The 25,945-nt window shown below is 39.9% G+C and overlaps 1 protein-coding gene across 1 annotated transcript; it reads right to left on the bottom strand.

Annotated features, from left to right (window-relative positions):
* Window positions 1-1,793: 1,793 nt before the first annotated feature.
* AKAP3 (A-kinase anchoring protein 3) lies at window positions 1,794-24,834 on the bottom strand. Its single transcript, XM_072653968.1, has 5 exons — window positions 24,685-24,834; window positions 18,453-18,558; window positions 16,427-16,522; window positions 6,931-9,276; window positions 1,794-2,199 (listed from the first exon to the last, which is right to left on the bottom strand). Exons 3-5 carry the CDS (start codon window positions 16,520-16,522, stop codon window positions 2,044-2,046), a joined length of 2,598 nt encoding a protein of 865 aa, XP_072510069.1. The 5' UTR covers window positions 18,453-18,558; window positions 24,685-24,834; the 3' UTR covers window positions 1,794-2,043.
* Between the last annotated feature and the right edge of the window lie 1,111 nt (window positions 24,835-25,945).

Here is a 25,945-nt window from a genome sequence, read left to right as displayed (position 1 = left end):
TCGAGTATTTAGATATGGTTCTAGATATGCAGTTTGATAATATTTAGCACTAGGGATCAATCACTCAGATCCTACTTACTGTATTATCCTATAATGGACAGGACCTGTGTTCATACCATCCATACCTTTTTGGAAAAAAACCCATTAATCCCATTTTTACTGATACTTTTTATTTTTATATCATATTATAAAAAAACCCTTCCCCAAATCCACTCAGCAAATAATTTCTTATAACAAAGATTAAGTTTAGCAAAACTAACCAATACGTTACCTATATATCTGACAGTATATGCAGTGTTCCATATCCATACTTCCTACCTTTACAATCAAAGGAAGCAGCCATGTTTTTCTGTTCTGTCCTTAGAACCTCTTAAGAAAAAGAGTAATATTTATATAACACTTTAAAATTTGCAAAGGACTTTGCACATATTCTCTCATGAGTTTTGTGCTATAGGTATCATTCCCATTTCACAGATGAGGAAACTGAGGTTTAGAGCCGTTAAATGGCTTGCCCATGGTCACCCAGCTAGTATCAGAAGTGAGATTTGACCCCATTGTCTTCCTGACAAGTCTTAGTACTCTATACACTATTATTTGCTGCTTTTCAATAAAATGGAGGGAAAATATAGCTAAGTGTAGTAACTCTGCTAATATAGAAGAAATTCCATTTTTCATGTTGTTTGACAGAGGTCCTATTCAGCATATTCTGAGACTGTGGCTCGGGAGAGGGACTGGAATTGAATGTCGAGATCTGGGAATCATCAATGTAGGGATAATATTTAAACCTATGGAACACGTTAATGGATCAGTGTCTTTTGACCCAGTCATTAAATCATTTCAGAATTCTTCTTTGCTACACTGTAACCTAGTTTACTCATCACACTTGGTGAGATCACTAAGTGAGACAATAAGAAGGAGAAGAAAAAGAGGTCCAAGGATAGATCCATGTGGGGGACACAGTTAATAAGCATGACCTGGACCAGTGAAAGAGACTGAAGAGAGAGTGGTCAGTCAGGCTGGAGGAGAACCAGAAGAGAGCAGTGTCATAAAAACCTGAAGAAGCAAGACTTCTAAAAAAAAATATTCAAAATCTGTAGGTTTGAACCTACTAAGAGTTTGATAGACCTTTCATCTCTTTTATTTCTAAATTCAAAACTTCATCTTCCAACATATTTCTAATTTTCCTCCCCTCTGTCCATTGTCATGTTAATGTCATGGAGTATGAATGTGAATGTTGACTTGGCACTGTGATCTTATCTAGATCTAACTATTTTCTACCTCTTCAACCTCTGCAACAGATGTTGGTATATAAACCATGCTTACCTCCATGGTGCACCCAGTGACTTCCCAACAAGTTCTAGTACTCTGTTCACTATTATTGGCTGCCTTTCAATAAAATGCTGAGTACAGTAACCCATTGTCTTCAACTACATGTAAAGTTGGTGCAAGATTTCTTCTTCACAGAGAACAGACCGGGCAAGAGGGAATGATCTTAACACTGTAGGAGGAAGAAATTCCTCACTATTAAGAGCTATAAAGATGACTAAATGTATTGCTGCAAGGTTGTGGTATCTCTTTTGAGGGAAATATTTAAGAAAAGGGCAGAGTAGCAATCTATCTGGAGTGGACTCTGTGTAATATTGGTGTGAAAGCAGGGGGATAGATGCATTGATTCTTTTAGTTCCCTCCCAGTCTGAAGGTTTTTAATACCTTGGTCAAAATTGTTTTTCAAAACTGAAATGTCTACCTTTGTCATCCCACCAGTTCCCAAAGAAACCAAACATTGTGAGCCCTTTAATTGTAATGTGTTTATTTTACGTCCATGCTTGTTTGGATAGGAAAATCTGCAAAATTCAGTGACCAGCATAAGATGTCATGTGTTTCACGTGAGTGGTATGGAGACTGTCAGGGCTCTGTGACAGTGGGTAGGCAGGCAGGCAGGGGAAGTAGGTAGAGGTGGGGAGGGTACACGGAGTGGGATTAGGGGGATGTCCAGCCTCCGGCCCCACTGCTGGGAAAGGGGACACAGAGGGCCTGCACTGCTCACAGGTTGGCCATCAGCCAGTCCAGTAGCTGCAGCCGAGTTACATTCCCCACTGCCTCATCCAGCTGCCGTTCTTTCTCATAGCGGAGTACTGATTGCAGGACCTCCCCGACACTTCGACCTTTATCCACGGCAGCAGCAGAAAGCTGGAGGAGCTAGGGACAAAAAAATAGGAGTAATAGAAGGTCAGATGGTCACAAATCTATAGGACTGGAAAGACATCACTAGGGATTCACAGTCGAGCAAAAATAAATAAAGAGAATGGGCTTTTGGCAATTTACAACAGGAAGAATTCAGGCTAGAACTCAAGAACTCTCATTTGCCAGGGCTGTTAGAGAGGTTTACTGAAGGTTGGTAGAGGTATTTTCCTGGAGGTCTTTTAAAGAGTCGAATGACAACACAATGACCATTTGTCTGAGAATAGGAAAAGAGTTCTGTAATGAATTTTATCTTTCTTGAGGGCAGGAATTGAAATGATTTCCTGGGAGATAGTGTTGCTCATACTCCATGTTTTCCCAATCATTCAGCTATGGTCAATTTTTGCTAGTTTTCAAAACTCAAATTGCCAAAGGTCCTTACTTCTTAAAACCTCTACAAACTAAAAAACTGGCACCTCCATGTCCTTTCTGTGTCCTATTCCTCTTTTCCTTGTTTCTTCTTTTAATTCATTTAAATTCAACAAGCGTTTTTTTTTTAAGTGGCAGACACTGTGCTCAGTGCTGCAGATATAATAACAAAAAGTGAAATAGGCCTTGTCCTCAAAGAGACTACTTTTTTCTTTTTCCCTCCTTCCCTTTCACTTTGTGCTCCTGGACAAAGGCCTGGTGCTGGGATGGAGGGCAGAGCAGGATTTGTAGCAGAGTTTGTATTGAGAAACAGTAGTTCAGGCTACAGAAACTTTAGAAGTTATCAAGAGAAAAACTTGAGACGGGGAGCTCAAAAAAATTTGGAGGAAGGACAGGGAAATACCCATTGGACAAAAAGCTGTCTCCCACCCCTAACCCAATCCCTCTATAAAAGGATGAATGAATGATTATAATTTCAGCAACAGCAGCAGTAATAATGCTGGTTGTTTGGATTAGCAGGATCACCCAAACTAACCCCCTCCACCCCCAACTGCAGTGGCTAAATTAACCACCAACAGAAATCATTGGCAAATCACTAGGATTAATTTTTTTAAAAAATATCTCCCAATTAGTGGGGGGACTAGTAAAAGGTTGGGGGTGGATGTCTTATTTCCACTCACACTGAGGATATGCCTGGGGTAAGTAAGAGGTTCAGTTCAGGTTAAGGGCAATCACTTACACCTTCAACATCTGCAATCCCAGATAACAACAGTTTGCATTATAGATTGCTGTATAGTGAGTGTCAAGAGTGCCTTCCTTCCTCACAACACCCCTGAAAGATGCAGAGGGTGAGTAGTTATCATCGCCATTTTAAAGATGAGTAGACTGAGGTGAGGTGAAGAGACTTGCCTATGGCAGTCACACAGCTAAGTGAGTGGTGGAACAAACCCAGGTCTTTTAAAGCCAAGCCTAGCTCTCTTCCCGTTACTGCCCTGTCTTTCAAAGACATCTGATGTTTGTATAGTAACGACTGGGGCCCCTGTTAGATGCTGAAGCACCTTCTGTTTTACCAAAGAAAGATTTCACTGGAGGCATAACCAATATGAAGTTGTCCCAACCCCGCTGCTGCAATGAACATTATAAGCAAGGCCCACCCTAAAGTTAATGCCTATTAGAAAGTCCTTCAAGATTGACTTGAACTTCTACTAATGAGCCCAGCTCAGCTCAGACCAAGTGTCCCTCCTAAGACTTTGTTCTTCTTTTGGGTTGCTACTATCACAGAGAGATATTAAGAACTTCATAGAGTTGCTGACTAAGAGCCCGACTCTGATCCGTAGCAGCCAAATTCTCAACAAAGCAGCAAGTAAACTTAGTTGTTTCCAGAACACGAAAGAAAAAGGAGCGTAACAAAACTTTGAGGTTTGATCGACTCTTAGTCCAGTTCATACAAGTTCAAAGTGATCATTCCATTATTTGCCCTATTTATTTTTCCAGTCACTAGGAGAAAGGGGGTCCTGATCCCAGAGGCTACAAGTCTAACCAACTCTCCCCCTTCCTCAACAGTCAGCACATCTCCATTTCTTTTTTCCTTTGAGGAGAGATGGATATATCTTCATCAGCTATGGACAATAAAGCTTTATGGGTAGTTTTGAGAAATAATATCCAAACTCATCTGAGATAGGAGATAACACCCATGAAGAACTTTGCTCTTAAATCTCTTTGAAAATGTTAGGTATTGTTTTTGTTATTAGGAAGAAAGAATGTCTCTTTTCCCACCCTTTTCTAGGAAACTATTGGATTCCTTGCTTCTTATCCTCCTGCGTAGTTCCACCACCACCCCCATCCTCCAACTCTTTACTTCCACCCCAAACTTTAGGGATTGTAATCTAGTCTCCATCCATCCATCCAAGCCATATTCATGTATTCCTGTCTAAACCAGCCCTATTATTCTCAAAAAAAGGTCAATTTTAAAGTTTTTTTACAGTATAAATTTTGGCCATCCAGAAAAAACCCCACATCCATTTATAATTTTTTTTTTTGTTATGAACTAGTTGGCCCCTGCAATGAAAGTAGTTTCACTTAAAATGTTTTCATGGAACCAGTTCATGATATTAGACATATCTGAGGTCTGTTTATTGTTTTAGTAACAAAACAGTAAGTATTGTTAACAATTTATACTTATTGTAAATTGTTAACAATGTATATTTATTGTAACAATAAGTATTGTTTAGTAATAATATTTTAATAGAGCAAATATGATTAAAATTGAATAAAGTTGCATGGTATAACACATAAAGAAAGATAAATAGTTTTGAAGTCAAGGGACCTAAATTCTAATCCTGACTTTATGACTCACTAGTTAGATAAACAAATTGATTCATCATCTGAGCCATGATTTTTTCCTGATCAATTAAATAAGAAAGTTGAACTAGATGGTTCTCCTAAAGTCCTTCCACTTCTAAAAGTCTATGATTCTGTGATAGCTCTGAAAGAGAAATGAGGGAGATGTCACAATAGAATGTTGTAGACTGAGGAATACATATAAAATGGAGGAGGAAGGTAGCCTGATTGCTAGATATGTCTATGGACCAGAATATACATACACATATACACCTAGATGTCAGGGGAGCTAAGGAGTACTTGATCCCCCCTTAAGTCAATTAGGTGGTATAGCAGAGTGCTGGACTTAGAATCAGTAAGACTCAGACACTGACTAGTTGTGTAATCCTAGGCAAGTCACTTCACCTTGTTTGCCTCAGTTTCCTCCATCTGTAAAATGAGCTGGAAAAGGAAATGGCAAACTGCTCCAGTATCTTTGCCAAGAATATCCCAAAGGAGGTCCCAAAGAGTTGGGGCATGACTGAAAAGTAACTGAACAACAACTTCTGACTCCACTGGTCTTTCCACCACACAAGTTAGTTTGGTAGCTCAAAAGAAACATGAGATGTGCAAATTTAGAGACATCTTTGCTCTAAATGTTCACATGGACTATTTGTGTCTGACTTGTGGGAGAGCATTCCAAGCTTGTTTTTCTGATCAAATGCAGTCAGACACACAGTACCTTTACCTCAACATAGTGATGCCATTTTGGTCCTCTTTGAACTCAGACAACTTGAAGGAGGACACACCATAGTCTTTGTGTAAGTTGTAACTGAAAAGACTGGTCCATGATCATACGTCATGAGCTATACAGCTATAGTTTTGACAGTTGGAGTTGTTGAGGGTTGCCCTTTCCTTCATTTCTCTGCAGCAGAATTGTAGATACCTGGTAGCGTAAGAAAGGTATCCTGTGACTGCACTAAATGACATGGTTTGTTCTCCATTTGACAGATTTGGAAAAGTGAGACCCAGAATGAAGAAGATACTTGCACACCATCATAAAGGGGCAAATGAGGACTAGGAATCTAGTTCTCTGTTCATGGTCCCTGAATTGTACTTTCTCCTTGTTCAGCCATGGAAAGTCCAAGTTTTTTTGTTAGCCTAAACTGGTTCTTATTCCTAAGTACCCGCATAGATTAAGAGTTCCTAACATTATCTTTCACATAAAGCAATCAGAGGTAATGAGAAGCTCAGGTGGTAGATCCCCTCATTTCTGTATACTTGAAAAAATGGGGAGCAAAGCCTTCTCATTCCCTTTCATCAAATAATAAATAATTTATCCTCTTTCAGCAGAACTGGCTTATTTCTATCTCAGTCCTGGTATACTAGATTAGCTCTAACTCTTCATCAAACCTAACAGAAGCCTTCATTTTTTTATTCCATATATTTTCTTCAATTAATAAAAGAAATGCATGAAACCAATTTAACCCCTTTGCTTTCTCCCTTCTTTGCTTCTCATCATTCAAAGAAAAAATAGGGATATAGAAATAAATCATATCTCCTTTTCCTTACTCTTTTAAGGAAGTCTCATGTAGTGCCCCATATACTGAAAGTGCGACCCCAAAGATGTAGGGTTTGAGTCCAGACTCTCCCATTTGCTAACTGTGTTGACTTTGGAGTCCACTCTGAACCTCATTGTAAAATGACGATAATAATATTTATGAAGCTTATGTCACAGAATTGTTAAAAAAAAACACTTTGTAGAAATTTAAAACATTTATATAAATGTGAACTGTTATCATTGCTACTCAGAAATAATGAACACGATGGAAAACTCTGATTTTTCTCCCTTCCAAGGCTACCTGCCTAAGGCAGAGAAATGTTTACCCTTTTCTCATTAGTCCTTCCCTTTGTGTGGCTTGGGTCCCCAAAAGAAGAATACTGATTCTGAAACTCTTTCATTCTAGTTCCCCTCATTTCTCTGTAATTACTCTCCCTTACCTTCTCCTGGATTCCCTCATCATCACCAGCAAAGTACAAAATGGGTACGTTGAGCTCAGAGGCTGCTACCCATTGGAGAACGGCCTGCAGTTGCTTGTTCTGCACAGTGTCGGCGAGGTTGTGATTGCTGACGATCACCTTGGCGCTGTTGGACCCCTCAGAGGGGTGTATTGACATACCTCTTAATTCATTATGGATAGCTTGATAGGCATTCTGTAAGAGGGCCTCAGCTGTGCCGGTGCCCTTGACTGGTAAGCACTCAAAGAAGCTATCTGGGAAGGCTGAAGTCGGCCTGCTAGCATCTCCAGATTTTTCATCTCCCAGTTCTCCCAAGGGAGAGTCACAGGACTTGGCAATGATGAGACACAATTTCATCACTGAGTCCATCAACTGTTCTACCATCTGCCCATTCATATTACCATCCAGCTGGTTAGCCACCATCTTGGTCAGACCAGCAATGGCGCCACCACCGCTACCCCCGCCACCGCCACCACCTCCTCCACCACCATGTTTTTGAGGACAGTTTGGCGAGGATGATTCAGGGGAGTTGTCTTCCTCCTTACTCTGGTGGCTTGGTGGTTTTGTTTCATAGCTTTCTTCACACTTGAAAATAGTCTCACCAAGTAAATTCCGGATGAAATTAAAAAAGACACTCATCAGATCCTTCTTTTCAGCCTCTTCATGACTGGCTCCCACCCGAGAAGACCCAAGGCTGGACTGATCAGAGTTCGGTTGGGACTTAGGTGAGGTTGTCTTGGTTGTTGTCCCAGCAGCTTCCAGGAAGCTCTGGGCATCCATACTTCCTCCCTGTGCAAGATGATACTGAATCAGGAGCAGGGCAGATACAATCAGGTCTTTAGCCCAACTGTCTGAACTATATAGGAAGTTTTCTTGTTTTTCTTGGCAACTGAGAGCATTGGTGTTAAGTGGGCCTGGGGAGATTGTCTGGGGATGGCTCTCTGGTGGTGGCAGCTTGGTGGCTGGTTTGCCAATAGATCTACTGGAGGCTGCAAGGGTTGCACGCTGGAGGCCTGGGGATTTTGATTCTTTCTGATGATTTTTATGCCACAAGGTCAGCCCTTCCTTGATAATATGTTCACCCAGAGTTTCAGCACAGGTCTTTTCTTTTTCTGGCTTGCCACCATAGGTTTTTTCCCTTAATTTGGCTTCAGCTTTCATTGATGAATAGTTTATATTTCTATGTCTGGGGTCACCCATTCCTTTCAGAGAAACTAGGGAGAGACTCTCAGACTTGTCCTTAGATGTTCTTTTGACTGGCTCAGGGTTCTTCACCATCACACTGTGTAGTTTGCCCAACATAGCATCCATGATATCCGTGGCCTTCTGACTTCCATGAGAGAAGAGGCTTCTCTTCACAGCTGAAACAAAGTCTGTGTCTGTCATGAGAGTGCCTGTGACATTATGCAAGTTCTTCATAAAGGAGTCAATCAGGTCTGAGACTACCTCTTTAGCATGCCTGATCAACACCTTCTTGAGCAAGATGGTTGCAATAGTTGTATCCTTCACCTGGATCTTTAATGTTTTCATGATGGAGACCATCATATCAGATACCACACTGTTGGCATAGGTCATGATTCCTTGACTCACACTGGCTGTAAAGTCATCTGCTCTGTTTGATCCCGTATATACCTTTCTTCCACCATCACCTGCATTACGGGATTCAAATACTTCCTTGTAAAAGAATGACTTTTTAGGTTTGTCCTCTATCTTGTTTCCTTTTGTTTCTTTAAATTTCATTGTGCTCTTATATTTCATATTTGGGGGACTCCGCGAGGAGAGTGTGGCTCTGTCTCCAGAGCCAGGAGCCTTGTCTGGGCTATTTTCTTTGGAACACAAGTTGACAGTTTCATTTACCAGTTCTGATGCCACCTTACTCAAGGTTCTGTTGGGTGAAGGTGGTTCCTCACCCATATAGATTGACTGGTGGATGCATTTATTTTCAGAGCCATCAATTTTCTCATTGATCTCCTTGCGTGCCATGGCAATGACTAGGTTGGTGAGCCGGTTGGCATAGAAGGAGACTTCATCTACTGAACTCTCATTACTACCATTATAGGCACTGGAGCCCCTGGAAGAATTTTCAGTGTGAGACATTTCAAGATGCATTTTGCCTGGAGTGGTTCTGCCTCCAGAACTGAAATAGTCTACGGTGAAAGCACTGCGATTGTCTCCTGAGTGCTCGCCCCTGTTTGTCATATCCCCACCAGGTGGTTGCTTTATATCATGAAACCGTGAAGTACATTTTTCCAGGTCTCTTCTGAGCCAGCTCAAGACTCTCACAGGATCAGTTGAAGCCTCCTTAAAGGCAGACAGGGACTCATCAGACTAGAACAGAAATGCATCCAAAGTACATTAAGGACAGCCTCACAGATAAAGAAACTTCCTACCCTCCCTAAGTCTTCACTAACTTAACCCACCCTCCATCACCACCTCCTCATATGTACTTAATTCACAAAAGCCAGCTAAGTCCAACAATACTCTGCATCTAAACTTGTAGATAAGCAAAATGAATTAGTAAATTGCTTTTGTCTTTTCTTATACAATTGTTCTTATTTAGTAACTCAGCTCATTCATAAAAATTATCTTGAAAGGGAAAAAGACTAAACATTGTTACTTTATCATATTCAACAAGCATTATTTTGATATGCTAACAGAGCCACTAATGAAGATAGTTATCATCAGTTAAATAAAACATTTAGTTTGGAACTGAAGAGTTAACATATTTAGTAATTTACCGATTAGTAGATGTTATCATTTAATTATACCAAATATTTAAGTACTTACTATGTACAGAGTACTATGCTCAGCACTGGGCATTTTTTTGTATTTTTTATCATAATAGCTTATTGCTTTATAATGCTCTCATCAGACATTATCTCATTTGATGGTGAGGAAGGTACATCAAAAGTATGACTATCCTTATTTTACAAATGTCTCTAGAAGATTAAATTATTTATCTAAGACCACAAGGTTAGAAAATGTAAAAGCCAGGACCTGATTTATCCTGTTTTAAAATCCATTCTCCTTTGTATCATATATTATGCTAATAGACATTAGCTGTAGGACATATATGCAGCTCGGAGTAAACACACACCCACCCACACACACACATATACACATATACACTTTTAAAAATTCTTGGTATCTCCTAAAGTCCAAATGCAGAGACCATGACTTGTATATCTGTGATTTCATACAACTGGAAGGGACCTTTGAAATTGTTTAGTCCAATTCCCTGATTTTATAGGTGAGGAACTGAAGCCTGAGAGTTATGAGACTTGTCCAAGGTCACACAGGTAATAAAAGGCAAAGTTAGGATTTGAACACAGATCCTTTGACTCCAAATCCAGTATTCTTTTTACTACTTTTGCTACTACCCTAGTGGCACCTTACATAGTGGACATGCAAAAATATATTTGTTGATTTGACACAGAACCTAGAACTGAAACTACCTTTCCTTTCTAAAAAAGGAAGAGTTGAAAAACAAACAGAAAATGACTAGTGTAAGCAGCTCAAATGGGAATCTAGGCTCTACATAGATTAAGCATTTAACAGAAGTATTTTCCGATTAAGCATTTAACGGAAGTATTTTCCTATTCATTACATTTTGTTAGCAAGTTATTTATGAATCTATTGGTGTTGTTTGTCTTAAGTGGTCATAAAAGACAGATTAAATGGATCACTTGACAACATGTAGGGGCCATGGATCATGTGTGATTAATAAGCTAAATATAGAGCCCAACACAGCACAACATACAATTAAGAGTTTAATATATTTTAAAAAATGTTGGTGTTAATAATAATAATAGTTACACAAACCACAGAACGGCTAGAGGGGACCAAGCCAGGGCGAATTCTGCACCCAGAGACCACGGAGTATTGGAGCGAGGGAGATTCCTGCTCCAGAGAGACCTGCGAACCTCTCGCGGGGTTCCTTCGCGCCGCGGACTGGGCACCGGGACGGGGAGCGGAGTGTGGCCCTGCCGTGGCCGCGACACTAAGGGGAGGAGATCCGAGAGGGCTACGGGGACGGGATCTCCAGCAGCCACGCGGGTCCTCCCACCCACAGAGGGACCTGCAAACCTCTCGCAAAAGGTCCGTCGCGCTGCAGACGAGGAGCCCAGCCCGGACCTGTGGCGGCGGTGGCGGCCACGGCTCCGAGAGGCACAGATCTGAGAAGGCTCCCGAGGCGGGATCTTCAGCGGCGGCATGAGCCCCCCCACCAACAGGTGACTGACGGGGGTGGGTGAGAGAGTCTCTTTGGCGGGTTGAGAGGGGAGTGGGGTGCCCCCAAGGCTGGGGCTCCCCCGGGAGGTGGGGGCTGAGAGGCGGCTGCGGATGGGGCCTCCCCAAACGGGCAGGAGCCTGGATCCATTGTGGAAGGTCTGTGCATAAACCCCCAGAAGGAACTATGCCTGAGAGGCGGCCCTGCTCCGACCTGACCACCTGAACTTAATTCTCACACTGAATAGCAGCCCTGCCCCCACCAAAAATCCTAAGGCAGGAATCAGCATTTGAATCTCGGTCCCCAAACGCTGGCTGGGAGGACCAGGAGGCGAGGTGGGTGTGAGGAGAACATTCAGAGGTCAGGCCACTGGTTGGAGAAAATGCCAAGAAAAGGGAAGAGAAATAAAACTATTGAAGGGTACTTTACCGGAGAAAAGACACTTCCTCCCTTCCTTTCTGATGGGGAGGAACAATGCTTGCCATCAGGCAAAGACACAGAAATCGAGGATTCTGTGTCCCAGCCCACCCAATGGGCTCGGGCCATGGAAGAGCTCAAGAGGAATTTTGAAAATCAAGTTAGAGAGGTGGAGGAAAGACTGGGAAGGGAAATGAGAGGGATGAGGAAGAAGCATGAAAAGCAGATCAGCTCCCTGCTAAAGGAGAACCAAAAAAATCTTGAAGAAATTGGCACCTTGAGAACTAGCCTAACTCAGCTGGCAAGGGAGGTGCAAGGGGCCAATGAGGAGAAGAATGCTTTCAAAAGCAGAATTAACCAAATGGAAAAGGAGATTCAAAAGCTCACTGAAGAAAATAGTTCTTTCAAAATTAGAATGGCACAGATGGAGGCTAATGACTTTATGCAAAACCAAGAAATCACAGAACAAAGAGAGAAGAATGGAAAAATGGAAGATAATGTGAAATATCTCATTGGAAAAACAACAGACCTGGAAAATAGATCCAGGAGAGACAATTTAAAAATTATGGGACTACCTGAAAGCCATGATCAAAAGAAGAGCCTAGACATCATCTTCCATGAAATTATCAAGGAAAACTGCCCTGAGATTCTAGAACCAGAAGGCAAAATGAATATTCAAGGAATCCGCAGAACACCGCATGAAAGAGATCCAAAAAGAGATACTCCTAGGAGCATTGTGGCCAAATTCCAGAATTCCCAGGTGAAAGAGAAAATATTGCAAGCAGCTAGAAAGAAACAATTCAAGTATTGTGGAAATACAGTCAGGATAGCACAAGATCTGGCACCCTCTACATTGAGGGATAGAAGGGAATGGAATAGGATATTCCAGAAGTCAAAGGAACTAGGCTGAAGCCAAGAATCACCTACCCAGCAAAACTGAGTATAATACTTCAGGAGAAAAAATGGTCTTTCAATGAAATAGAAGACTTTCAAATTTTCCTGATGAAAAGACCAGAGCTGGAAAGAAAATTTGACTTTCTAACACAAGAATGAAGAGAACCATGAAAAGGCGAACAGCAAAGAGAAATCATAAGGGACTTACTAAAGTTGAACTGTTTACATTCCTACATGGAAAGACAATATTTATAACTCTTGAAACATTTCAGTATCTGGGCACTGGGTGGGAGTACACACACACACACATGCACACACGCACACATACATAGAGACAGAGTGCACAGAGTGAATTGAAGAGGATGGGATCATATCTTAAAAAAAAAATGAAATCAAGCAGCGAGAGAGAAATATTGGGAGGAGAAAGGGAGAAGTTATATGGGGCAAATTATCTCTCATAAAAGAGGCAAGCAAAAGACTTATTAGTGGTGGGATAAAGAGGGGAGGCAAGAGAAAAACATGAGGTCTACTCTCATCACATTCCACTAAAGGAAAGAATATAATGCACACTCATTTTGATAGGAAAACCTATCTCATAATACAGGAGAGTGGGGGACAGGGGCACAAGCAGGGTGGGGGGGAGGATGGAGGGGAGGGCATGGGGAGGAGAATGCAATACGAGGTCGACACTCATGGGGAGGGAAAGGACCATAAGAAAATAGAAGTAAAGGGGGACAGGATAGGATGGAGGGAAATATAATTAGTCCTATACAACACAACTAGTATGGAAATCATTTGCAAAACTAAACAGATATGGCCTATATTGAATTGCCTGTCTTTCAAGGGGAGGGGGTGGAGAGGGAGGGAGCTAAGGAGGTTAGAACTCAAAGTGTTAGGACCAAATGTAATGTTCTTACCACTGGGTAACAAGAAATACAGGTTAAGGGGTCAAGAAAGCTATCTGGTCCTACAGGACAAAAGAGGAGACAAGGGCAGGGAGGGAGGATAGAGGAGAGAGCAGATAGGTCACAGGGGCAATTAGAAAGCTCGGGTTTGGGGGGGGAGGGGATAAAAGGGGAGAAAATTTGTAACCCAAAATTGTGTGAAAATACATGTTAAAAATCAATAAAAAAAAATAATAATAGTTAACATTTCTATAGTGTTTACGTGTGCCAGGCATTGCTCTAAGTGCTTTACAGTTATTATATCATTTGGTCTTCACAACAATCCTGGGAGGTAGGTGCTGTTATTATCCTCATTTTACAAATAAAGAAACTGAGGCAAACAAGGGTTAAATAACTTGTCCAAGGTCACACAGAATGTCTGAGGTACCACATTACCTAGCTGTCCTGATTATAATGGTGGCGATAACGTTGATTAAAGACCTGGTAGTTCTGTGAAATTTTTAGATGTCCTGACGAAGATAGCTTGTACCTTTGATACATACTTGGATTCTACATTCACATTCTCATTGTGAAGGACACCCAGTTTCATCCCATGTCTAAGAGTAAAATCAGACAGGATTCTTAACTACAGAATCTCCTTTCTCTACTACATCCCTCTCTCTTAGATGTAGTCTCCTTTGAAGACAACAAAATATAGGCATGCCTCACTTAATGTTTTTGAATGGTTTCATGAAAACATTAAGTGAAACAACATGGGGAAGGATAGTCTCAATAGCAACATATATTATATTTTTTCCTGGGTAGACAAAATTTGGACATAAAGTTTAAAATCACAAGCCTTTACAGAGATCTGAGCCTATAGTAAGGCCTGGTTATTAGGTTACTCTAATAGACCTAAAGTATGAAAACTTGATATTCACTGATTAGAGAGACCACTGAGGTATGTAATAGCAGTATGGGAAAAAAGGAGAGATGAGCAGTAACTGGAGAAAAAGAGAAAGAATCAAGTGACATTTTGGAAGGGGGGGTGGGAAAACTTGTTTTTCTCTGGGAAACCCATTAAAGACAGGAGTTCTAAACATGCGCGTGCACGCGCACGTGCGTGCATGCGTGCGTGTGTGTGTGTGTGTGTGTGTGTGTGTGTGTGTGTGTGTGTGTGTGTGTGTGTGTGTAAGATGCACCTCTTTGGCAATCTGGTGAAGCCAGACTTTAAAATTTTGAAAGCCTTGTTGTATGAGACCCTAAGAACTTTTCTTAGAATAATGATTTTAAATGCATGAAACAAAATTCATAGGATTAAGGAAACAAATTATCTTGAAATATGATGAACAAAATATTAATAAAACAAGTTTATATTTCCCAGTTTAATAACCTCTGCTTTGAGACCTAGCTAAAGATTATAACTCTTTAAAAAAGCATATATATTATTTCTCAAGGAAAGAATAAATAATATATACTGGCTAAAATCCATCCTCCTAGAGTATCTGGGCAATGGAAAAGCACTGGGCCCTGGTGCAACATATGGAAGAGGAAGGGTCACTGATTAGAACTGAGACTTAGCTTTTAAAAAAAAACTTCAACAAGTTTCATTTCCTTTTCTCCTATCCCTAAAGCAGATGATTAGAGCAATTAAGGCTTTTGCCTCTTTGTGAATGGTGGTGCTGGTACTGTGGAAAGATCATAATATTATTGCTTGTGCTTCATTCTGGGAGAGGATCATGACATCGGGGAGGTGATGCCATGACTTGCAAATGAATTGGATTTAAGTGAGGGAAGGCTGTGCAAAGTGACCAGCCTCACTTTCACCTCTGGAGCCATATGGGTTCAGAAATAAGACATAGATCAGGAGAAGTGGAGATGGCCCTGGAAAGAGTGCGTTAGACTTGGTCAGAAGACTTGGCTCCAGTATCTATTAGGTGTGCAACCTTGTTCCAAGTCACATAAATTCTTTGTATCCTAGTTTCTTTATCTTCAAAATGGGAATAAGTATCTTTACACTACCTACCTTTGCTGTACTCTTGGGAGAAAAAGGCTTTGTAAACTTAAAAAATTATTACTTTATAAGCTTCTATTGTAGCTAAGTGGATCAGTGGGTAAGGGCACTAGTGACCTGGAGTCAGGAGGATCTGAGCTAAAATTCCACTCCAGCCACTTACTAGCTGTGAGACCCTGGGAAAGTCATTTAACCTCTTTCAGTCTCAGTTTCTTCATCTGTAAGATGGAGATAATAATAGCACCTACCTCCCAGGACTGTTGTGAGGATCAAATGAGATGCCACATGTACAGAGCTTTGCAAGCCTTAAAAGTGTTGTTTTATTTTTTATAAACCCTAGTCATTATTATATGGCTTCTATACATGAATTATTTGTATGATCACATTTTTCTGTGATATTTTGCAACCCAAGTAAAGAACAAAGATTTTACTGAGCACCAGGTTTAACTAAGATGAAGTTCAGTTTATTGAAGCAGTTATGTGGGGTGGGGAGTAGGAGAAGAGGAACCGAGGGAGAGGCCAGCCTTTAGGGTAGAATTGGGTTATAAATGTATTACTATATCACATTGTTAGGATCATAAAGAGTATGCCTATACATGTTCTTTCTCTTCAGATTTGATTAAGAAATACATCCCAGAGAAGGGGATCCTCTTTAACCCACTGAAGTCTTTATTCTCTGGGGAGATTCAATCTTTTGTTGGGGATCCACATTTGCTGAAAAACTGGAGGGTGAGAGGGTAAGCATCAGAGGTGTGCTCAAGGGTATAGGAAGAACCCAGTCACTAAATTTTCTGTTTAAGCATTTACAACTTGAAAATCCACAGGCTACAGACCAGGCCTTGACTTATTATTGATTGTCTAGACTTAGGAAAGTGATGGAGAAAAGGTTAGTATAACAGATGAAATAAATGTGTCCTGCATTCCTGGGAGAGATGGTTATTAAATATTTCCCAGAATAGCAATGATAAGAGCAGAGCACCTTTTAAAGAAATCCCATAAATTCCTAACTCATTGTTCCAAAGGAGACTGCCCCTTACTTACCATTTTCCAGTCTTGGTGTTGACCATCTCCAGGAGTATAAACATCTACTTTGCATACTCCACTTTGGCTTTGTAACCAGTCAAGCTTATCAGACATCTGGTGGGAGGAAAAAAAAATGAAATTAAGAAAAAGGTAGATTCTAAGACTGGAGGGAGAATGAGAGGGGAGAAGTGAAAACAAATGATTCTTGAGAACTGGAGGCAGGAAAAATTTGAGGAAAACTCCCAGTGGAGCTTTTGCAAATGCTTTGTTCAGTGCCCCCATAAGAAGTATCATTATCCAGTGATGAATTTCCATCCCTATTAGTGATAGCATCAGGTGAGACAGCATACAGACTAAGCCTGTAGTCTCTCCTCCCTATACTTCTTTGTTTCTGCCTCCATTTGCTTTAGTCATCACTGCTTTCTTATTAAGAACACAGAGCTGGCACAGCCTTAGGCAATGTGTCCAGGTAACATTCACTTTGACTGTTTGGAATACTTAAATCTGTATCTATACATCTATATCTCAATACTGTAGCTGTCACTGGTCTGTGCTTAGCTCCTTTTCTTGTATGTCAGGCTCTCATTACCCAGGTTCAAAGCTGATGTCTTCTTTCCTTCATTCTAGTTTTTCTTATACGTGTAATTCAGGTGTTTCAGTCACATCTGACTCCCCATGATGCCATTTGGGGTTTTCGTTTGACAAAGAAATGAATGGTTTGCCATTTCCTTCTTCAGCTCATTTGAGAAATGAGGAAGACGAGGCAAACAGCGTTAAGTGACTTGCCCAGAGTCGCACAGGTAAGAAGAGTCTGAGGCTGTATCTGAACTCAGGAAGAAGAATCTTCTTGAGCCAGGCCCAGTGCTCTATCCACGAAGCCACCTAGCTGCCCTCAACTACCTCTTTCTAAAATAAGACAGAACCAAGTGGCCTAATTGCTTTCTTCTTACTTCCTTTCCTTCCTCCTCCTCCCGTTTTCCTCATCTCCTCCCAGCATTTCTCTAAAATAACCAGGTCTGGATGTTTCCATTACAATTGATTATATCTTATTACAACAGACCATCTTACTTCTCTTTTCCTGTATAGTACCTGGAATCTTTAGTGTTGAATAGATATGGCTTGAAAAAAGTGGGTTATTGGTTGAGTTATCAACATCATTAACTCTACAAAAACATTTGATGTAATGAAATTTGCACTTAGAACAAAAATCTCTTTCCTCTATCCCCATCCCCAACCAATCAACTGACAATGAAAGTAGACAGTAGGTTTCATTAAGTAGAATGATAGGGGGATGATGTACGTATCTTATAAGAGGGAAAACCCCAGTTTTAGTAGGGAAGCACTGTTTTCTGAACAGGATTTAGAACATTTTGAATAATGATTAAATATAGAACATAAGTAATGTTTAAAAAGCTGCCCTATCTCAGCTTCCACAAGGACTGGGAAATAGAGTCACACAGACTCCAGGTTATCATACACTAAATTAAAATAACTCAAGATTCCTACCACTGCTTCCCAGTAATCATTGATCTGGGATTCATGTTTCCTGTATTCCTTCAACCAAAAAAATAATACCATGATAGATTTCCTGGACTATACACTATCTTGATGGGCATTTGATGCATTCCCATACCTGAATAAGACTAAATCTTAACCATCTCAAAAAAAATACCAACTTGCTAGCTATTTTCTTAAAATGGTCTCAGAAGGAGACTTGTTACCCTTTCATTATTCTAAATGTCTAGAAGTTCAAACTCATCATTTCCTACTCCCCTTCTGTCGTTGGCTGTAGCAATATATGCATCAGTTTGATTAGTCACCAGGAGGAAGTAGATTCCTAGCATTAGAAAAATGTAGAAACTTGGGGTAAGTTGTTTGCTCTAGGTCACTACTGTTATAGAACCAAAGTTAGAGATACATTACTTAGGACTGTGGCCTAGAATTCTGTAGCATCAGTTGTTCTCCCCGATTCATACAAATTGGTTCAACAACAATAATTGTAGAGAGAATAAAAACAAGGAAGCAAAACTGAAGAAACACCTACTGTTACTGAGTGCAGGTCCTAAGGTATGAAGAAAGATCTCGAATAATTTTGCTGTCTTCACAATTGTTAAGCTTACCCACCCCTCCTGCCATGTAATATCAGGAACCTGTAGTGAGAAGACAAATACAAAATGATGAGTTGTTTTGTCTATGGCTCATGTCAAAGAATGACTTTTATTGGTTAACATTTGGAATCCCTAAATGGTATTTTTTCATATGACATAGATGCAACAAAAGCACAAAACTATGGCATGCACAATGGAAAAAACTAGTAATGCCTTACTTTTAGCCAAACCTAGGATGTAGCTTCCTGGGGGAGAAGCTACCCTGTGACCTATAAGTGTGATTTTGTGTTTGCAGAGTGCTTACTGATTATTTGGGGGTAATGTGATACAAAGAGACAGGGTTTGTACCTGTCCGTCTAGTTCAGGGAGATGTAACAATGCTCTCCAAAGTCCCCAAAGGTAGTTGCCATCATTGTAGTAGTAGCTAACATTTATATAATGCCTACTGTGTGCCAGGAACTGTACTAAGTTCTTTACACATATTTTCTCACTTGATCATCACAGCAACTTTGGGGGTGTGATGGTGGGTGCTATTATTGTGCCCCCCACTTTTACAGATGAAGAAACTGAGGCAAACAGAAGTTAAGTGACTTGCCCAGGATCACATACCTAGCGTCTGAGGTCAAATTTGAACTCAAGTCTTCCTGATTCCAGGTCTGGTATTGTAATACCTACCTGCCTGCCCTATAAGTATTAGAATATGGACTTGCTTAGGTAGTCCTGAACCTGTGACAAGATAGCTCAAGAACTCCTTGACTCTCCTGGCAGCTAGGCAATATGGTGGATAGTGTGCTGGGCTTGAAGTCCAGAAGACTCATCTTCTTGAGTTCAAACTTGGTCTCAGTCACGACTAGCTATATAACTCTGGACAAGTCACTTAACCCGTTTTGCCTCAGTTTTCTCATCTGTAAAAATGAGCTGGAGAAGGAAATGTCAAATCACTCCAGTATCTTTGCCAAGGAAATTCCAAATGGGGTCATGAAGAGTCAGACATGACTGAAATGAATGAACAGCAACTCATTTCCTAGAACAGATTCAACTAGTATCTAAAGACGGAAACATCTGAGGATAAGATAAATAATTTTCCAAGTCTTGCAGACCTCATTTTGGACCTTATTAGTTAATCAGTTAATAAATATTTATTTAGCCCTTAACTAGGTGCTAGGCATTATGTTGGGTGCTGGGAATACACAAAAAAAGGCAAAAGACAGTCCTTGCCCTCAAAGAGCTCATAATCTAAGGTAATTTATTCCTTCTGATTAAAGACCATTTTAATTCATATATCCTAAAATATTAGAGTTGTAATGGACCTTAAAGGTGATTTAGTCCAACTCCCTTAATTTGCAGATGAGAAAACTGAAATCCTGGGAAAGTGACTTGCTTATAAAGTCAGTTAAATGGCAAAACCTAGAACTTCATGAACCATATGTTCTGAGTCCAGAGCACATTCTACTCTACTGCACTGATTTCCTTGTTTTTACTGTTACTGTATTTACTGCCACCATTTACCCTCCTGTTCTTTTCCACAAAAGGTCCAGAACTATAAACTCTATCAAACATGCCCTTACCACTTTGCCTGTCTGATTTGAAAGTAAATTTAGTCATCATTTGCGTTACATTTACTTTATTGAGAAAACTAGACTATTTGTGGAGAGCTCTCTCTTCTCCCCATCTTAGTCTCAAATCCTACTGACATTACTCTCCCCCCGACACTAATATTTTCTACCTCTTCTCCAGTCTCTGATAATTAGCTGACCCTTCTCTTTACAAAGGCTAACCAATCTCGTTGTGCTCTTGATCCCATTTGCCATCTGTCTTTTTCAGTAGACCCCTCCAACATCCCATATCTCTTTCTCTACTCTTCAAACTCTCCCTCTCTACTCTTCCTTCCCTATTGCTTTCAAACGCACCCAAGTCTCTCTCGTACTTAAAAAAAATAAGCATTCACTGTTATACTATTTTCTCAAACTATTTGTCTATATGTATCCTCTCTTTATAGCTAAAGTCCTAAGAAAAGCTCTCTGTACTCCTTGTTTCCACTTTCTCTTTCATTTACTTCTCAATCCTTTGCAATATGGCTTCCAGTCTCATCACTCTCCAAAGTTATCAGTGATTTCTTAAGTGGCAAATCTGATAGCTCTTTATTATTCCTCATCCTTCTCAATCTATCTGGTACATTTGACACTATTGACCCATCTCTCTTCGTGGATATTCTCTCCTCTCTGGATTTTGATGCTATTTCTCTCTCAAATGCTACTTTCTATAGAAAAAGCTTCCCCCCAGTTTCCTAACTTCTAGTGCTTTCCTCTCTGATATTATTTCTTATCTAACTTTGTATATACTTTGTGAGTGTAATTAGTCATTTTCATATTTGTCTGCTGCATGAAAATGTAAACTCCTTAAGATCAGGGATTATTTTTGCTTTTGTATCCCCAGAGGTTAGCAGAGTTTCCGGCACACAGTGTTTAAGACATACTTGTTGCCTGACTGACCATTCCTCCTCAGTCTCCTTTTCTAGTTTATCATCTATATCACATTCCCTAACTAGAGGTATTCTCTAATGCTTTACCTGGGGCCCTCTTCTCTTGTCTTTACCTCTGGGTGTCTTCATCTGCTCTCACGGGTTTAACTATTTTCTTTATGCCAATGACTCTTAGATCCAGCCCCAGTTTCTCTCCTCAAACCCACCTTTCATCCAAACATTCTTATCTCTAATGATGGTGCCAACCATTCTTCTTAGGATTCATTACGTCCTAATTGGTTTCTCTGGCTTACCTCCCAATAAGCATCAATGTGGTTTTCCTTAAGTGCAGATCTGATCATGTCACTCCCTTATTTAAGCTCCAATGACTCTCTATTAGCTCTAGGATTAAAATATAATCTTCTTTTGTTTTACCTCTTCAAACTGAATCTTCATCCAGGTGTTCCCCCTTAATTATATATGTCCCTCAAGGCCCTTTCTTGGGCCCTCTTCTCTCATTATGTGTTAACCTTGGTGATTTCATCAGCTCCCACGGATTCAATTATCATCCCTATGCAGTAGATTCTCAGATTTATTTGCTCGCTGGGCATTGCTCTCTTTCATGCTTTGGTATCCAGTCAAATTTGCCTCCATTCTTTCTCCCACCCAACATTCCATGTCTTGTCACTCTGCATTTATATTGGCTATTTCCTTTTAACCCTAATTCCTGGAATGTTTTCTTTCCTCATCTTGGCCTGATAAAATGCCCATCTTCCTTCAGAATAGCTTCTTAACCTTAGTATCTTTTATGTCATGGACCTTTTGGCAGTCTGGTGAAGTCTATAAATCCCTTCTGAGATTAATATTTTGTTGTTCACAATCACAATGGAAATTCTAAATTTTAGCAACAGGTTACTAAAAGTAACCCAGATTCAGAAAGACTCATCTTCCTGGGTTCAAATCTGGCTTAAGACACTTACTAGCTGTGTGACCCTGGGCTTAAACCTGTTTGCCTCAGTTTACAGTAGGTACTTAATCAGTACTTGCTTATCATTTAGATTGATTATGTCTTTCTGCATGTTTACCTGCATCCATGTAGTCCCTCTTAAAGGTTATAGTATATCTTTTTAATTAGCTTTGCATGGGGATATGCTCAAAGAAATATCTACTAAGTACTTTTGGATGACCATGGTAAGGGATCTATATCATCACCATTTATGTATAAGAGTAAAGATTTAGAATCTCAGCCTCTACCTTTGACTATGAAAAGGAAAAGAAGAAAATCCAAAGACGGAGTCATAGATTTCTCTAACTTGTTGACAAAAGTTAATGAGCCACAGAGGGGCAGGATGGAATGAAATGAAATGAAAATGAAAGAATTTAGGGTAGGGGAGATTTGCCAAATGAAAAATCATGATGGTGATATTTAAACTCAGTGGGAAAAAGAATGCTAATGGTTACTAGAGAGCTGAGAGGGATCTTAGAGGTCATTTAGGTCTAAAGAGGGAAAGAGCCAGGGAGAGATTAAACTAATCCTATGGTTTCTGGCAACTGGAACAAATTGTTTCATTTTCCTAGAAGATCCATTCTAGAGCCAATAGTGGTGCACTAGATGGACCACTTGCTGGACCCAGACACAAGAAGACGAGTTCAAATGTGTATCAGACATTTACCAGCTGTGTGGCCCTGGGCAAGTCACTTAAGCTCTTTTTGCCTCATTTCTTCAACTGTAAAATGGGGATAAATAGTACCTACCCTAAAGGGTTGTTCTGAGGATCAAATGAGATAATATTTGTTAAAACAATCAGCCCAGTGCTAGATACATAATACAGGCTATCTAAGTGCATATTCTCTCCCCCCTCCCTCTATGGTTAGATGAGTAAATTTCCTCAACCCTCTCTTTTTACATGTCAATGCTATTTCCCAGTACATGGAGAAATATAGAAAGGGCTATGTTTTATGAAAATAAGTAAGGTAGACTCTACATAAGCAAAATACATGGATAAGTTATATATACTGTAAGAAAGTCTCATTTACAGGAATCACCTTGAGGTTGGGTGTCCTCTTTATTCTAAGTTGCCTAGCCCAAGACAACAAACCACTTTTCCTCTGCCATTAAGGCATTTCTGAACCACTGATGACCCAGCTCTCACTATTGCTTGTTTGGTAAAACTTTTAACTTGGAGAGAAGGAAAATATGGAAGAAAGGGGAAAAGGAACCCAGAGCTACTCTGTGTAGACTTTTCCTATTACTAGAGCACTGGAAAATATATATTTTTTAGAATGCTCAGTCAAGGAATGAGAAAAGTCAAAAGGCAGCCCAACCTTTCACTATCACCTCCCAAATGAAAAAGCAAGAAATAACCCCTACCATTTGTTAAAACAGATAGCCTAAGAGGCCTGATGATATACATAGCAAACTCATAGCAGAACTCAGCAGTCACAATCATAGGCTTGGTTTAATTACTGGTGTTCTGGAAACAGAAGTTTCATTCATTACAAGAACAATGTGATTTGGATTTAAAAGGACAAAATTTATAGAGCAGAAGAGGAGTTTAGACTGGATGGCCTTTGGGGTCCCTTCCAATTCTGAGATTCTTTGAGGTTAAAAAGTAAGAGGATACACTTAGACACAACACTTAGAATAAGCTGAGAAGAATCATATATATATATATATATATATATATATATATATATATATATATATATACATATATTTGTATATGTATATATAGTAGTCCAGGGGTTTCCAACCTGAAGTATGAGAAGCTTGTCAAGGGAAATAAATATTTGGTAAATAACTATATTTTCCTAGTGAAATTAATTTATTTTCACATGGATGGTAAACCCTAAAATTTATTACCTTTCATATGAGTAAGAGATACAAGGAAGGGTAACTGAAAAGCCAAGAGGTGTTGGGACAAAAAAAAAAATGTTGGGAATCCTTGATCTAGTTCAACTCCTTCATTTTATGGAGAGAGGTTATACAACTGGTGGTTAATGTCAAGCCTACCTAAAGTTCTTTCCTATGTTGAACAAAATCTCCCAGGAGCAGAGATTATTCAAAGTAATCAGACTAGGGAAAGGTTTAGTACTAGTCTTAAGAGGTTTCACACAATCTTCTTATCATAGGAGGAAAAGGGAAATGAGGAAACTGAAATTCAGAGAGGGCAAGAGTTTACTCACATATCACGCAGGAAAGCAGAGCAAAATAAAGATAACATATGGTGGTTTTTGATCTATGGTTAGGTCCCCCTAGACGACCAGATCCCACACTCTGACAGAATTTAATTATCAGATAAGGACAAAGTTTAATTACAAGAACAACCAAAAGAGAGAGAATGTTAGGACCTGAAAGAATTAAAAGAAAAAAGACCACAATTAAGAAGAAACAGGGAAGGGAATAACAACAAAGAATTTAACAGAATAAATAGTGAATTCTCTTTTTACCAAAGTCCTTAAAGAATACTTCATTACTAGGGACCTCTGTCTCCACCCTCAGTAAGAGGAGAATACTTAATCAATTGCCCCTTGTTGCTTCCCACACATGTTCTGAGGGCTTTCTAAGAGAACTGGTTCCACAGAATGCATGGCCTCCTTTGAAGGGGAGTCATTGGGGTGGTCTCTTTAGCATTACTACATTCTTCCTTCACATCCCAGGAAATCTGAGAGATGGTCCCTATGATCAGCCTATAAGGACTGCCTACCTCTGCAGCACTGGAACAGTGGACCACAAAAGACTCCAGAATATACTGTTTAAAGTCAATTAAAGATGCTGTGATGTTCTTGCTCAGCGCTAGATCTTGTTTCCTCCCTGAATCTTCCATGCACCTCCCCCTTGTTGGGCCTGGAGAGTGACATCAGAATCAAACCTGGTGATATCACTGTCTCTATAGCAACGATGATGCTATAAGGAGCTGCCTGGTCAGAGGGACAAGAGGTGAGGTGACTGCTGCTGAATTTGAAAGGCTTGAGCTTTCTGTCCAGATCATTTTTATTTGGAAGATATTTGATTCTCTAAGAGTGGAGAGTGTCAAGGAGAAGAATTTGACAATTAATTGTGATTAAAAATGTGGATTCAGGACAAGAGTATAACAGAAACAAATCCATATGAATTTTAACCCAAATAGTCATACAACAGGAGAATGAGGGGATAATTTTTTTAAAGTCTGCTTAAATTTCCTATGCAAGGACCATGGACTCTTTTAAGTATTCTTTCTTATGATCCCAACATTTGTTGTTTCATAGACAATGCCACTTTCGCTTTTCTTCCTAAAAAGACAGCCCTGAGTTATAATTTCCTGTTGGCACGATGAAGAGATAGTGTAGCTGCAATTCTTATCACTCTTTTTCAGATTGGGGCATTGTTATCTACCCTTCCCCCGTCGTCTATTTTCAACTTCTTGATTTTGTACATTGTAATCTTAATATATTTACTAATTTTAATGGAATTTAATAGGTGAATTTAGTGCTTGCTTAGTTCCCTGTTCTTTTTTCTTTGTCATCTGCTTTGGCTGAAAGCTACCAAAAGGCAAATACTTCATAAAATGTATTCATAGACATGTGTTTCACATTTAAATATGCAAAGCAATTTACATACATTACTTCATTTGATCCTCATGACAAGAACGTAAGATAGTCTATCGTTATCCCCATGTTATAGATGAGGAAACTGAGGCTGAGAGAGGTTAAGTGACTTTCCCAGGATCATAGTTAAGCAGGATTTGAACTCAGGTCTTCCTGACTCCAAGTCTAGAGCTCTAGCATATGCCATCTAACTGTTTAAATAAGTACTTTAATAATTGTATTGTTTACCAAGTATTAAGCACTCATTGTGTGCCAGTCACTGTGAAGGTGTGAGGATGATACCAATGAAAGAATTTTGTGGATGGATGTTTAGTGTATTAGTTCAGGGACCTTCCTATAATTATCTTGTGTACTCTCTATCCCACAGCTGCTATAGTCACT

This window comes from Notamacropus eugenii, chromosome 3 (assembly GCF_028372415.1).
Source record: "Notamacropus eugenii isolate mMacEug1 chromosome 3, mMacEug1.pri_v2, whole genome shotgun sequence".
NCBI lineage: Eukaryota > Metazoa > Chordata > Mammalia > Diprotodontia > Macropodidae > Notamacropus > Notamacropus eugenii.
This window is presented reverse-complemented; position numbering and strand designations above follow the sequence as displayed.